This window comes from Oncorhynchus gorbuscha, linkage group LG06 (genome assembly GCF_021184085.1).
Source record: "Oncorhynchus gorbuscha isolate QuinsamMale2020 ecotype Even-year linkage group LG06, OgorEven_v1.0, whole genome shotgun sequence".
Taxonomy (NCBI): domain Eukaryota; kingdom Metazoa; phylum Chordata; class Actinopteri; order Salmoniformes; family Salmonidae; genus Oncorhynchus; species Oncorhynchus gorbuscha.
In genome coordinates, this window is record NC_060178.1 from 11,061,495 (window position 1) to 11,076,131 (window position 14,637).

General features: G+C 41.4%; 1 protein-coding gene across 1 annotated transcript; it reads right to left on the minus strand.

The window, feature by feature from the left end:
• Positions 1–6,618: 6,618 nt before the first annotated feature.
• On the minus strand, positions 6,619–9,368 carry LOC124037003 (apoptosis-enhancing nuclease-like). The gene is given in 5 exon segments (XM_046351622.1): positions 6,619–7,138; positions 7,320–7,520; positions 8,079–8,618; positions 8,620–8,697; positions 8,699–9,368. Coding segments are annotated over 5 exon segments (1,095 nt in total). The 5' UTR covers positions 8,774–9,368; the 3' UTR covers positions 6,619–6,937.
• Between the last annotated feature and the right edge of the window lie 5,269 nt (positions 9,369–14,637).

Here is a 14,637-nt window from a genome sequence, read left to right on the forward strand (position 1 = left end):
ATTATGCGTGGAAATACTTGGGAACAAATGTATTAAATTAAATTCACTTGAAGCTGATTATCCGGTGTTCTACAGTCTATTATGTCCAACAATAAAAATTACACAATTATTTTTGGGGGGGCTCAGAAAACTTGGTGGGCCAATAAAACCACTCGCGGGCCATATTTGGCCTGCAGCCTGCTAGTTGGGGAACCCTGATATAAAACAACAGCATATTTTCAGTTCTCATTAATTATTTGAATTAAACAACTTCATAGTAGAGCATTAGAAATCAATCGTTCTCAACCAGTTTGAGTTGGCAATATTATATCATTGACAATGAAAGTCGCAAGCCAAGAAGGAAGTGTCTTCATGTATAGACAAAACCTGTTTTTCAAAGGTCAAAGGTACACTTCACAGCTACACATATAAACTCACAGGGTACAGTTCAGTACCTTGTAGGTATGGAATATTTTTTCTAGAATATAAGGCACAATCAACACTGTGCTTTAGAATACAGCTGGGGCAATGTGCTGGTTAGGGCTTATTAGCATATTTGGGGGTGTGTTTAACCATATGTGTTTTTGTGCCAACCATCAGTGGAAGTGTTGGAGCAGTTGAAATGTTTGATGTTTATGCCAATGCTAGTTGAGCAACTCCTTTGACCCTGTTCTGCAAATTTTGCAAGAAAATAAGTCAGTAATGAGCTGCGCTGTAAAGAGGATATTGCACATTTTCCAGAACCTTAATTGAACTTATTGTCAGAAGTTGCTGTGAATTTGTCATTTTTTTAAAGTGGAAACTACTGTAGCAGCGTCAGCCTATCAGAAGATTGCAAGAGTGGCTTATTTGAGGCGTGGCTTTTTTAGTCTCCCATGATAGGGAATGTTATCCCAGTTAATGCGCCATGTTGTATTCTGTTCATAAACATTATGCTTGTATACTGTCAGTTCTGTAGCATTATTAAATTGTTAGCAATGCCCCTAACTACCTTACAAAGTGCAGTAATGATTGTAATGAATCCTGTGTTTGTAGCCAAGTGGGATGTGGGAATTTATCACATACAACTGGAAAACAATTCAGCTGAACAGCCCTCCAACTGGTGGGAAATGCATATATGATCACTGTAAAACCGTGTTTTTTTTATACTTAAAATGTGACATTTCACATGGAAAATCATGGAAAAATGTGTTTTTGGAACACTTCATGAGATCACGTTTTGTAAAAATTTGACCCAACCTGGGATTTAAACACCTTTTTGATTTGAAGTTACACTAACCTTTTTGCTGTGCCACAAAGTCTGTAGTGTTCCCAACCAAAATTGTATTATCCGCCTACCTCCTCATGCCTTTTGCACACATTGTATATAGACTGCCCATTTTTTTCTACTGTGTTATTGACTTGTTAATTGTTTACTCCATGTGTAACTCTGTGTTGTCTGTTCACACTGCTATGCTTTATTTTGGCCAGGTCGCAGTTGCAAATGAGAACTTGTTCTCAACTAGCCTACCTGGTTAAATAAAGGTGAAATAAAAAAAATTTTTTTTTTTTTTAAATTAATTACATATACTATTTTAGTATTTAACAAGAGTGCCATCTTTACTGCTATTTTAGTTATCAGTTATTCTGTCTATACTCTCATCATTGATTTAACTGAATTATTTCAGAAATGCTAGTGTTTTCTGTATAGTTGTCTAATGTTGGTGTGTTAAATTATTATATTTTAATTACTCCTGAATCACCATGATAAATATAAATTATTTTCTAAAGCTAATATTCGCTTTGAGGTCCAAAGTGTAGGAATATTGTGTAATATAATGTAGCTATTGACACAGACATGGTGGTGTAGTAGGAAGATTGGAATGCAGTGACCCAAGAGGTTGTGAGTTCAAATCCCAGATAAGGACATGTTGTAATAATAACTACTCTATAAAATATACACACAGTGTAGTCATATATGTCAAAGTGGGTAAAATATGTAAATTAGGAAACGGTATGTTAGAAGGACGGTGTGTATGATAGAGGGGGCATCCCCTGTGAAATCTCATGTGAAAATGTGAATCCACATATGTAAGGTTATGCGATCACATGTGGAAATCGACATGTGAAAAATCAACATGTGAAGTGTTCCTAAAACACATGGATTTCACATGTGAAATCATGTGGTTTTTCCATAGGGAATATAACATTCTTATGTTCTATATCGTCAAAATGTTACACACATGCTCTGTGGTGACACAATGCAAAGCCTGTAGAATAGTGCCGTGTTTATATAACGTAGAGTTTGTTACATAGTCCCCTATTTTAACTGTGATAAGAACGAGGGTTAGAAAACGTGAAAGGGTGATTGAAGTGAAATGAACTAATGAACTGAGTGATTCAGCATTCCAGAGTTAAATACAAATCTAGGTATTAGTTGTGGTCTTTGGTTCTTAGCATGAGAAACATTGAGGAACAATGCAATTAGTGAGTTAGTGGGTGGGGAAATAAATGACTTAGGAAGTGAAGTAGAGAGCTACAGGTCGAAGCATGTGTGTTACAGTATAAAGCAGATGAAGGATATTTGGTAGTGAGCCCCTTCAACCCCAAAATGTCACTGATGCAATGGTGGAGCAGGAGTAATCTCTTAAACCAGGTCTGATCCGCTCAATGGGGGAGTCTGTGTGACGAAATCAAACCGAATGGCAGCACAATGCCTGGCTCCGTATTCCCATGCTCGGGACTGGTGTGTGTGTGTGTGTGTGTGTGTGTGTGTGTGTGTGTGTGTGTGTGTGTGTGTGTGTGTGTGTGTGTGTGTGTGTGTGTAAGCAAACCGGCAGCACCACAGACAGTGGCACCATATATAATCAAAGGTCTTAAACAACTTTATACAGTAAAATGAGTAAACGAACTAAGAAAGACATCCAGCATCACGACTGGACAAATTCGGAGAATATAATACACCTACTGTATATAATACACCTACATAATACACCTACTGTATATAATGCACCTATATAATACATCTATTGTATATAATGCACCTATATAATACAGTCTAATAATACTGTATATAATGCACCTATATAATACACCTACTGTATATAATGCACCTATATAATACACCTATATAATACACCTACTGTATATAATGCACCTATATAATACACCTATATAATACACCTACTGTATATAATACACCTACTGTATATAATGCACCTATATAATACACCTATATAATACACCTACTGTATATAATGCACCTACTGTATATAATGCAGCTATATAATACACATACTGTATATAATGCACCTATATAATACACCTACTGTATATAATGCAGCTATATAATACACATACTGTATATAATGCACCTATATAATACACCCACTCTATATAATACACCTACTGTATATAATGTACCTATATAATACACCTACTGTACATAATGCACCTATATATAATGCACCTACTGTATATAATGCACCTATATAATACACCTACTGTATATAATGCACCTATATAATACACCCACTCTATATAATACACCTACTGTACATAATGCACCTATATAATACACCTACTGTACATAATGCACCTATATATAATACACCTACTGTATATAATGCACCTATATAATACACCTACTGTATATAATGCACCTATATAATACACCCACTGTATATAATGCACCTATATAATACACCCACTGTATAGAATACACCCACTGTATATAATGCACCTATATAATGCAACAACTGCGTGAATCAGGCATTCATGGTCAAATTGCTGTTAAAAAAAAAAAAACACTACTAAATGACACCAATAAGAAGAATAGACTCGTTTGGGCGAAGAAACACAAGCAATGGACATCAGACTTTTGGAAATCTGTCCTTTGGTCTGATGAGTCCAAATGTGAGATTCTGGGTTCCAGCAGCCATGTCTTTGTGAGACGCAGACAAGGTGAACGGATAATCTCGGTATGTGTGGTTCCCACTGTGAAGCATGGAGGTGGTGTGATGGTACTTTGCGGTTGACACTATCAGTGATTTATTTAAAATTCAAGGCACTTAACCAGCATGGCTACCACAGCATTCGACAGAAATACACGATCCCATCTGGTTTGTGATTCGTTTTTCAACAGGACTACGAACCAAAACACACCTCCAGGCTGTGTAAGGGCAATTTGACCAATGAGAGTGATGGAGTGCTGCATCAGATGACCTGGCCTCCACAATCACCCGACCACAACCCAATTGAGATGGTTTGGGATGAGTCGGACAGCAGAGTGAAGGAAAAGCAGCCAACAAGTGCTCAGCATATGTGGGAATTTCATGACTGTTACAAAAGCATTCCTCATTAAGCTGCTTGAGGAAATGCCAAGTGTGCCAAGCTGTCAAGGCAAAGGGAATCTTGAAGAATCTCAAATATATATTTTGATTTAACACTTCTGGTTCCATGATTCCATATGTGTCATTTCATAGTTTTGACATCTCCACTATTATTCTACAATGTCGAAAATAGTACAAATTTCAGAAAAACCCTTGGTGTCCAAACTTTTGACAAGTACTGTAGATCTGACGCATCATGCTGCAGCATACATCCAGAAGAGGCACTGCAGCACCTGCCCAAGACCGGTCTGCTCGTCCGTTTAACATCAGCGGACATTTGAATTCCCATAGTAACTGTATCTGCAGTCGTGCCTTTCACCTGAACAACTTATAGGGTCTCTAGAAGAAAGCTGATTATATGAAAGACAAGAGGACATACATTTGACATGTCAAAGGTTTTGAAACCATAATTTTTTTAAGGCTTGCACTCCCACATAGTTTGAGGGTAAAAAAACAAAAACAAGTGGGAGTCAGGAAATCAGTATTAAAGACTGGAGGGGAAAAAACTATTTTTCATGAGAGGAAACAAAAGGCTTTCGAGACTGGGGACAAAGTATGTGTTCTGATGTGGAACATTTAGAATTCTAAATTCAGAAGATGTGCTAGTAGGTCAAGACTCCAAAAGAGAAAATGAAAGAGAAATTTAAAAACAAATTTGCAGTTTAAGTCCAGTTCAGACAGTGAACAATACATTTAGTAGATTATTTGAATATATTGATATTCAATTAGGGCACAGCAGGACCTTCCTGGAGTAGCGACAGAAAACACGAAGTTGGCAGTATTGTTCACTAACTTTAATAAGTTATACAGCATCAACTCTAAAAGTACAAGAGGAAACATTCTGCTTAACAACCTCTAAGTCATTTAGGACCACAGGAGGTTGGTGGCACCTTAATCGGGGAGGACCGGCTTGTAGTAATGGCTGGAGCAGAATGATATCAAAAATAAGTCAAACACATGGTTTCCATGGTTTCCATGTGTTTGATGCCATTCCATTGGCACCATTCCAGCCATTATTATGAGCCGTCCTCCCCTCAACAGCCTCCATTTTTTTGTACTGAGTACGTCCAGACAGAACCATGATTTCACCTTGCATAAAACCTTAGTCCAGATCATTGCATGTGCATTTAAAGTTAGAGGCATTGTTTAACAGCAGCCATTTAACTCTAATTCAACGCCAACATTTCTTTCCACAAAATGAACACAATCGTGTCTGCAACATGATTATTCAAATCACAACTTCAAACTCCATGCAAATACTTTCACAACACAATATGCTGTATAAAATTTCCAAACCACATTTAAAGTAAAGTTACAACGTTTCATATCTGAATAGCACTAGTATCTGCAAGTTACATCAACCTCAACACAGGCTGTATTCCCAATTATCATCAAGCCTACTTAATTCCTCCCACTTCAAATCATTAATAGAAATGAACAATTCCTCATAAAGCTAATTTCCTAATATATGTACTTACCATAGACAACCTTGTGAGAGGATAAGATGCATAGCTTACATTTTACCAACATATTTCAGTTTCAAGTGCAAAAACCATCAATAACATACATTTTAGCAAAAGGTGTGCAACCACCTGCTCGTCCGTTGCCCACATTAAAACTGGGAGGAGTTGTGCCTTTGTGGGCATAAAAGTTGACGCATGCGCGTCCATTTTAATTCGCACGGCAAAATTCATTCAGCTGTGACTGGGGTTACGTAGGTAGAGCATTGTTAGACCACTCATTTTGAAAATTCAATGAAAACGTACCCATTTTTTGACATTGAACCACTTGACTGTACCCCAGACCCTGTGTTGCAATGACCCACTGGTCCTGTATGGTTTGGTACAGCATGGTGCTTGCAATGCCAGGGTTGTGGGTTCGATTCCCAGGGCCACTCATACACAAAAATGTAAGCACTTGACTAAGTCGCTTCGGATAAAAGCGTCTGCTAAAGGGTACGTACGTACGTACACACACACACACCTCGTACACACACACACACCTCGTACACACACACACACCTCGTACACACACACACACCTCGTACACACACACACACCTCGTACACACACACACACCTCGTACACACACACACACCTCGTACACACACACACACCTCGTACGTACACACACACACACCTCGTACACACACACACACCTCGTACGTACACACACCTCGTACGTACACACACCTCGTACGTACACACACCTCGTACGCACACACACCTCGTACACACACACACACCTCGTACACACACACACACCTCGTACACACACACACACCTCGTACACACACACACACCTCGTACACACACACACACCTCGTACACACACACACACCTCGTACACACACACACACCTCGTACACACACACCTACCTGTTGTCCCCAGCGGCTGCCGGGCTGAACGCTGCAGGCTGCACCAAATGGCTGAAGAGACAACCCCTCCTAGCTTGGATGATTGAGTTAATAACCAGTCAGAAAAACACTTGTTACTGACTGAACCATACTGCCAGGCTTGGCAACCTTAATCATTTGACTTATTACCCTTGGCCTAGTACTATCCTCACCGACTGTCCTCCAGCCTCCTCACCGACTGTCCTCAGTCAAGTCCTCTGGCCAGTATTGGTCCTGCATGTAGTGGTTTGAGGTAGCGGGGTCTGGGAGAGTGCCTATGTCCCAGTCCCTCATTCTGTCTCGTATGTCCTGTTCCCACTCCCTCTCCACTAGTTTATACAGGTCCAAAGAAGCCAGAGCATCCTCCACTGAACTGTGGCCCTTTCTTCCAACCTGTTAGGGAAGAGAAAGATCATTGGTCATCAGAGTCAAAATGACAAAGTTTGACACCCCCTGACCAACCCAAACACTGTCAAGGCTGTTATGATCTGTCGTTCTATTCAGATCGCGAACCTCAAGATGCTTTTAAAAAATGGTCACCAAAAAAAACACCTAGAAGGCAGGGAGCACTCACCTGTATTTTCCTGTTTAGGAGGCCGTTTGTCAGGATCTTGAGTGAGACGCAGCGCTTTGTGGAGAAACCAGCCAGTTGTCTGAGCAGACGCGTGCCACTGGTGTCCCTGATCATGTGACCTGGGTGTGTCAAGTCTAAGGCCTGGAAGTCGTTATACAGAGCGTGGCCAATCACTACTTTCCCCTCCAGTAGTCGTAGTATCTGGACAAGGAAAGCAGACTGGTTAGTATTGGTGTCCATTACCATTGGGGCAGCAGGTAGCCTGGTGGTTAGAGTGTAGAGGTGGCACGTTGCCTGGTGGTTAGAGTGTAGAGGTGGCAGGTAGCCTGGTGGTTAGAGTGTAGAGGTGACAGGTAGCCTGGTGGTTAGAGTGTAGAGGTGGCACGTTGCCTGGTGGTTAGAGTGTAGAGGTGGCAGGTAGCCTGGTGGTTAAAGTGTAGAGGTGACAGGTAGCCTGGTGGTTAAAGTGTAGAGGTGACAGGTAGCCTGGTGGTTAGAGCTTTGGGACAGTAACTGAAAGGTTGCTAGATCGAATCCCCGAGCTGACAAGGTCTGGAAGTCGGGTCCTGTAGTCGGTCACATCTGTAATTCTGCCCCTGAACAAGGCAGTTAAACCCACTGTTCCTAGGCAGTCATTGTAAATAAGAATTTGTTCTTAACTGACTTGCCTATTTTAATAAAGGTTTAATTTTTTAAATAATTACCAATGAGAGTATGCACACAAAATAAACTAAATCATAAATGGCTGCCTTTGAATACATCCTTTGGGAAGGGCAGAGCGTTCTGTAAATGGTGCCTCTGGATGCCACTCCAACGGGTCCTGTAGTCGGTCACAGGCTGGCACGGACGGATGTACTTATCGTACAGGACGTTGCCATGGTAATCCACCAAGCTACAGCGTGCCAATTCACTAGTGCGCCCACCTAGCCCAGTGCCAACCATCTCACAGTCTATAGCCACCACATTGGTCAGGCACATGTTGTGGCAGGAAGAACGGTGTCCACTAGCTGGTGGGCTGGCCTCAGAAAAGAACCCACTGTCCACCTCCCATCGTTCACTTAAAGCAGCCGCAACCAGCTTTTTGCCTACTGAAGTCTGCCGGTTGGCTACCCTGTTGTCCCCAAAAGCAGGTATCAGCGAACCCTGTACAATAGGGGTTACTCCACATTTAACCAAATTAGTCCATGAGTCTGTGGGTTTTAGGGTGCTACCAACTTCTAGACAGGTGTGTCTCTCAGGTAATTTGTCCAGCATTTCAATGTTTTCCTCTGTCCCTTTCCTTGGATTGCTGATTTTATCATTTTTGTTGATGCTTCTTTCGTGTTCTGGCATTCTCAACATTATGAAGGAGCATTGCGTTCCGGGATAAATATCTATAAATATCTATACTTGTTGATCAGTCCCCAATAATTGCGATGGGTTTTACTTCTAATTGAAGTCCCCGCTTCAAACATTGTTCTTGGTCTTGTAGTTTATCTGCAACAAACAAAACAAAAAATGCTGCCAGCTCATTAATTCATTATTTTATTTTTAAACGCTAAATAGATACGCAAGTAGAGAATCTGCAACTATGACCTCACATCGTTACTTAAAGGGGAAATACATTAGTCCACTGATGATACAACCCCAAAATGTTTGCACCTCATTGTGACGCTTACTGTATTTGGAAAGTTCTACATCTTGAAAACTTGACCGCTGATCGGCAAAACATGTTGGGACTGTATCCGTGAACTAATGAAACAAATGTTAAAAGATCGTTTGAGTGGTATTTTCCTTTAAGAGTAGACATGCCAAATATGTGTGTCTTACCATGACGCAAACACTAGCAACATTGTATCTGTCATCATTGGCTAAGTTAACGCGCGTGCTCTGACAACGTGTTACCAACGTGGCAAAATCACATGAACAATCAAAATGCCGTCAAACCACAACCATACGATACATGCTTAGCTAGCTTGATAGAGACATTGACTAACCAAAACGCTTTGCAGACAAATAATATCCTAAAACATTGGTAGCATACCATACCTCTACTGGCATGTGCGCCTGTCTGCAACACTCTACAAATGTTAATAACTTGGCACTGATTGGCTTGTGCGCTGGTAAATCCCGCCTTTGGGGTTCGCATTCAACTCTGATTGGATTATATAATTTACCTTTCATGCATTTCTACCAATCAAAGAAGAATACCAACTCCTGAGCCGCTGTCAGTCATTTCACGGAAGAACATCCACCTCAACTAAATGTATTGACAAACAGCAACAATGTTGCCCTCTACTGGATAGAAAGAACAGTTAGTTACTTTATCAATAATCCTCCACCGTTCAAATCTGATTCAAACACTGAGTACGGTTACATGCACACAATAATGCGAATATTGTGAATAGTCAAATTAATATAATAGTTTGGTTAAAACGTTTACATGCGTTGCAATTACCTTAACCTTAAATAAATGTTAAATACAAATAAAACATAATAAAAAATATTTCCTTAATAATCCTGTTTAAAACACATCTGAAATCAGGCTCCCTGATGGCACTCTGATAAATGCAGAACATCACAAATCAACTTTCTACCACAGCTACAGTACCATCCTAGGCAGTAACATCTCAGGCACCATCTAAGGCAGTACCATTCCAGGCAGTATCATGTCAGGCTGTACCATGTCAGGCAGTATCATGTCAGGCTGTACCATGTCAGGCAGTATCATGTCAGGCTGTACCATTCCAGGCAGTATCATGTCAGGCAGTATCATGTCAGGCAGTATCATGTCAGGCAATATCATGTCAGGCAGTATCATGTCAGGCAATATCATGTCAGGCAATATCATGTCAGGCTGTACCATCCTACGATTTACTGTAGAAAAATTATGCAGTAGCTGTTTTCAAAGCATTTCTGCTGTGTTGCTTCATTGCTGCTAATTGCACAAATAAATAGGAATCCTATATCCCACCTCAGGCAGCAACACCTCACATTGTTCTGTGGCAACACTGCCTGGCAGGAGAGTTTTGTGCTCTGAGTGAAGTGCTGATAGATTCATTTTTGGAGGCGCTGTACACAGACACAAACGTTGGTCTTATTTACTCTAAAGTGGACAATGTGAGACTTTGTCCGCGTGTTTCTTGACTCTTTACATTGTTTTGTTCACAAGCTCGATTGTTTTTCAACGTTAGTTTGAGACTGCTGCTTCAACTGACAGCGAAGAGATGTCCTAGCAGTCAGATCCCAAATCTCACAGACACTCATGACACGACTCAAGTGGCCACGGTAACCTCCAGCCCTTAAAGGGGCAGCTGAACATTTTGTCTCATCTAATATTTTGGTTAAAAGACATTGGTCATAAAACACTGGTCATTTCTTGTTTTAGAAACATTAATGACTGGACATCTGTTTTGTTTTTTGGGGGGAATGTAATCTGAGTGGCCTGCCACAGTGGCTGGTAAAACAAAAAGTACATTTTTGCCCCTGGCCTGTGTTTGAATGAACCAGTGATGATTCGCTCACCCCTCACTGACCAGGTCAGTTAAGAACAAATTCTTATTTACAATGACGGCCTACCCTGGCCAAACCAAAACCACACTGGGCCAATTGTGCGTTACCCTATGGGACTCCCAATCACGGACGGTTGTGAGCTCAGTTGGTAGAGCATGGCGCTTGTAACGCCAGGGTAGTGGGTTCGATCCCCGGGACCACCCATACGTAGAATGTATGCACACATGACTGTAAGTCGCTTTGGATAAAAGCGTCTGCTAAATGGCATATATTATTATTATATTATACAGCCTGGAATTGAACCAGGGTCTGTAGTGACATCTCTAGTACTGAGATGCAGTGCCTAAGACCGCTGCGCCACCGTCTGGAGGGTAAGATACAGCACATAGGTCTCTCCATGGATGGGAGATGGATATTTAAGCTTATCAACGTTCTCGTTATTTTACTGACTTGTTGAATGATGGATGAATTGATCCTTCCATCCCTCCATCTCTCCCCAGCCTTCCTCTCGTCTGAGGACCCAGTGAGGGTGGAGCTCATTCTGATAACTGTTGAGCGATTGGCTAGGCAGAACACTTCTACAGCCAGTGAGGTGAGAGGTCACACATGGTTTAAATGGTAAATATTTGTCACCATATCAATTCATCTCATAAGAAAAAGGGAATACGTTCCATCGTCTATGTTCATTTACACTAATGCAAGTTGTCCACCGATATTCATGTAATTTCTCACCCTGTTGGGTTGTATAAAAGTTTATTTCCCATCAGACACACACGTGTTCTTTGTTATTATGAAGGTCAGTTGTATATCATGTGCTTTTCCCCACATCTCTGTTCATTGCTTGTGCATATTCAGTGGCCTGATTGCATCTAGACTCAATTCTGAGCGCAATGCCTGTCCTGGCAGATATTGACATATTGCGAACACAATGTGACTTTCGCGTATCCAGACCTAATGCAGCTTGGAGTGATCGGATGACAGAAGTTGCATTTACGTGCCCGGGTATAACCGAGGCCATAGATGCCACATATCCATTACTTTGAGTGTTTTATATACTATAACTAAGTGTTTCTTTCTGTGTTGCAGGGGCAGTCAGGAAATGCAATGGCAAAGCCACAGAACATGACATGTTGTACGCAGAGCTGTGGGAGACCACCTCAAGCGTGCCCTTGGTAAAGCCGGGAGTGATGGTTACCACACCTTCAGCAGGCTTGAACAGTGGTGTTGATCTGTTTGTTTCTGTTTTCAGAATTTATTTTATTGAACCTTTATTTAACGAGGCAAGTCAGTTAAGATAAATAATCTTATTTACAATGACGCCCTACCAGAAGGCATAAGGCCTCCTGCAGGGACGGGGGCAGGGATAATTATATATAAATATATATAGGACAAAACACACATCACAACAACACAACACTACATAAAAGACAACACAGCAAGGCAGCAACACAACATGACAACAACATGGTAGCAACACAACATGGTACAAACATTATTGGGCACAGACAACAGCACAAAGGGCAAGAAGGTAGAGACAACAATACATCACACAAAGCAGTCACAACTGTCAGTAAGAGTGTCCATGATTGAGTCTTTGAATGAAGAGATTGAGAAACTGTCCAGTTTGAGTGTTTGTTGCAGCACGTTCCATTCGTTAGCTGCAGCCAACTGAAAAGAGGAGTGACCCAGAGATGTGTGTGCTTTGGGGACCTTTAACAGAATGTGACTGGCAGAACAAATGTTGTATGTGGAGGATGAGGGCTGCTGTAGATATATCAGATAGGGGGGTGTGAGGCCTAAGAGAGTTTTATAAATATGCATCAACTAGTGAGTCTTGCAATGAGTATAAAGAGATTACCAGTTTACGGAGGAGTATAGAGTGCAGTGATGTGCCCTATTGGTGGCAAATCTGATGGCTGAATGTTTATTTATTTATTTAACCAGGTAGGCTAGTTGAGAACAAGTTCTCATTTACAACTGCGACCTGGCCAAGATAAAGCAAAGCAGTGTGACACAAACAACATTATTACATATGGAATAAACAAACATACAGTCAATAACAAAATAGAAAATAATATTTACAGTGTGTGCAAATGAGGTAGGATAAGGAAGGTTAGGAAATAAAATAGGCCATAGTGGCGAAATAATGACAATTTAGCAATTAAACACTGGAGTGATAGATGTGCAAGTAGAGATACTGGGATGCAAAGGAGAAAATATAAAAAAACAGTATGGGGATGAGGTAGTTGGATGTGCTGTTTAAATATGGGCTATGTACAGGTGCAGTGATCTGTGAGCTGCTCTGACAGCTGGTGCTTAAAGTTAGTGAGGGATATATGAGTCTCCAGCTTCAGTGATTTTTGCAATTCGTTCCAGTCATTGGCAGCAGAGAACTGGAAGGAAAGGCAGCCAAAGCAGGAATTGCCTTTGGGGGTGACCAGTGAAATATACCTGCTGGAGCAGTGCTGCTATGGTGACCAGTGAGCTGAGATAAGGCGGGGCTTAACCTAGCAGAGACTTATAGATGACCTGGAGCCAGTGGGTTTGGCGACGAATATGAAGTAAGGGCCAGTCAACGAGAGCATACAGATCGCAGTGGTGGTTAGTATATGGGGCTTTGGTGTTAAAAAGGATGGCATTATGATAGACTGCATCCAATTTTCTGAGAAGAGTGTTGGAGGCTATTTTGTAAATGACATCGCTGAAGTCAAGGATCAGTAGGATAGTCAGTTTTACGAGGGTATGTTAGGCAGCATGAGTGAAGGAGGCTTTGTTGCGATATAGGAAGCTGATTCTAGATTTAATTTTGGATTGGAGATGCTTAATGTGAGTCTGGAAGGAGAGTTTACAGTCTGCCCAGACACCTAGGTATTTGTAGATGTCCACATATTCTAAGTCAGAACCGTCCAGAGTAGTGATGCTGGACAGGCGCTGGTAGCGATCGGTTGAAGAGCACACATTTAGTTTTACTTGCATTTAGGAGCAGTTGGAGGCCACGGAAGGAGTGTTGTATGGCATTGAAGCTCATATGGAGGTTAGTTAACAGTGTCCAATGAAGGGCCAGAAGACGACAGAATGGTGTTGTCTGCGTAGAGGTGGATCAGAGAATCCCCAGCAGCAAGAGCGACATCATTGTTGTATACAGAGAAAAGAGTCGGCCCGTGAATTCAACCCTATGGCACCCTCATAGAGAATGCCAGAGGTCCGGACAACAGAACCTCCGATTTGACACACTGAAATCTGAGAAGTAGTTGGTGAACCAGGCGAGGCAGTCATTTGAGAAACCAAGGCTGTTGAGTCTGCCGATAAGAATGTGGTGATTGACAGAGTCGAAAGCCTTGGCCAGGTCTTTGAATACAGCTGCACAGTATTATCTCTTAATCGATGGAGGTTATGATAACGTTTAGGACCTTGAGCGTGGCTGAGGGGCACCAATGACCAGCTCGGAAACCAGATTGCATAGTGTAGAATGTACGGTGGGATTCGAAGTATAAAGCTGATTCTATACCATTTTACAGAGGCCAGTTTTTTAGCAAGCGTCTATGACAAGTCAGGACAGGTCGTTTCACTGAGCAGCCATTACGAACACAGACTGCTAAACAGTGATCGCTAAGGTCATTACAGAAAACACCAGACTGATACCTATCAGGATTATTTGTGAGGATAACATCAAGAAGAGTAGCCTTTTCTGGGTGTTTGGAGTCATACCTTGTGGGAATGGTAATAATAGGAGAAAGATTTAGGGAGTCCCATTGCTTTAGGACTTGGTCAGCCGGTGTAAGCATATCCCAGTTTAGGTCACCTAGCAGGACAAATTCAGACTTAG